General features: G+C 66.5%; 1 protein-coding gene across 1 annotated transcript in view; it reads left to right on the top strand.

The window, feature by feature from the left end:
- The first annotated feature begins 428 nt into the window (after window positions 1-428).
- The window catches only part of TRIL (TLR4 interactor with leucine-rich repeats), a 4,535-nt gene continuing 4,498 nt past the window's right edge, over window positions 429-465 (top strand). The window contains exon 1 of the mRNA XM_015558126.1: window positions 429-457. Within this exon, the coding sequence (XP_015413612.1) occupies window positions 429-457 (29 nt within the window). The remainder of the gene's footprint in view (window positions 458-465) is intronic.

Here is a 465-nt window from a genome sequence, read left to right on the forward strand (position 1 = left end):
AGCCAAGCCGCAGCAGCTCTTGGAAGGACTCCCGCCTGCCTGCAGCTGGGGAATCCACTCGGCGGGGAGAATCCGTGCCAGGGAATCCAGCTCTCCGGACTCGGGCTGCAAACAAAAAGCTCGGTTCTTGTTCCCCGCTCCGTCCCACTACGCGCACCCGGAGCGTTTGCTGCAGATGCAACAAGAGATGCAACAAGTAGCGCCCGCCGCTCGCAGAGCGCCCTGCGCCGCCTGACGGAGCTGGACGAAGCAAGCCTGCAGAGACCCGGCCAGACACCGGACAAAGGGCGGAGGAGGGGCTGGACCGCGCAGCGGAGTCCCTAACGAGGCCATTTAGTGACTCTGGCCAGGCCAAGGGGAATGCAGAGGAGACACAGAGCCGGCGGGCCAAGAGGACGATCCGGCAGCTGCACGCAGGGCGGGCGGCAATGGAGGCTGCCCGCGCCGTGCGCTTCCTGCTCGTGG

Source organism: Myotis davidii, unplaced genomic scaffold (genome assembly GCF_000327345.1).
Source record: "Myotis davidii unplaced genomic scaffold, ASM32734v1 scaffold168, whole genome shotgun sequence".
NCBI lineage: Eukaryota > Metazoa > Chordata > Mammalia > Chiroptera > Vespertilionidae > Myotis > Myotis davidii.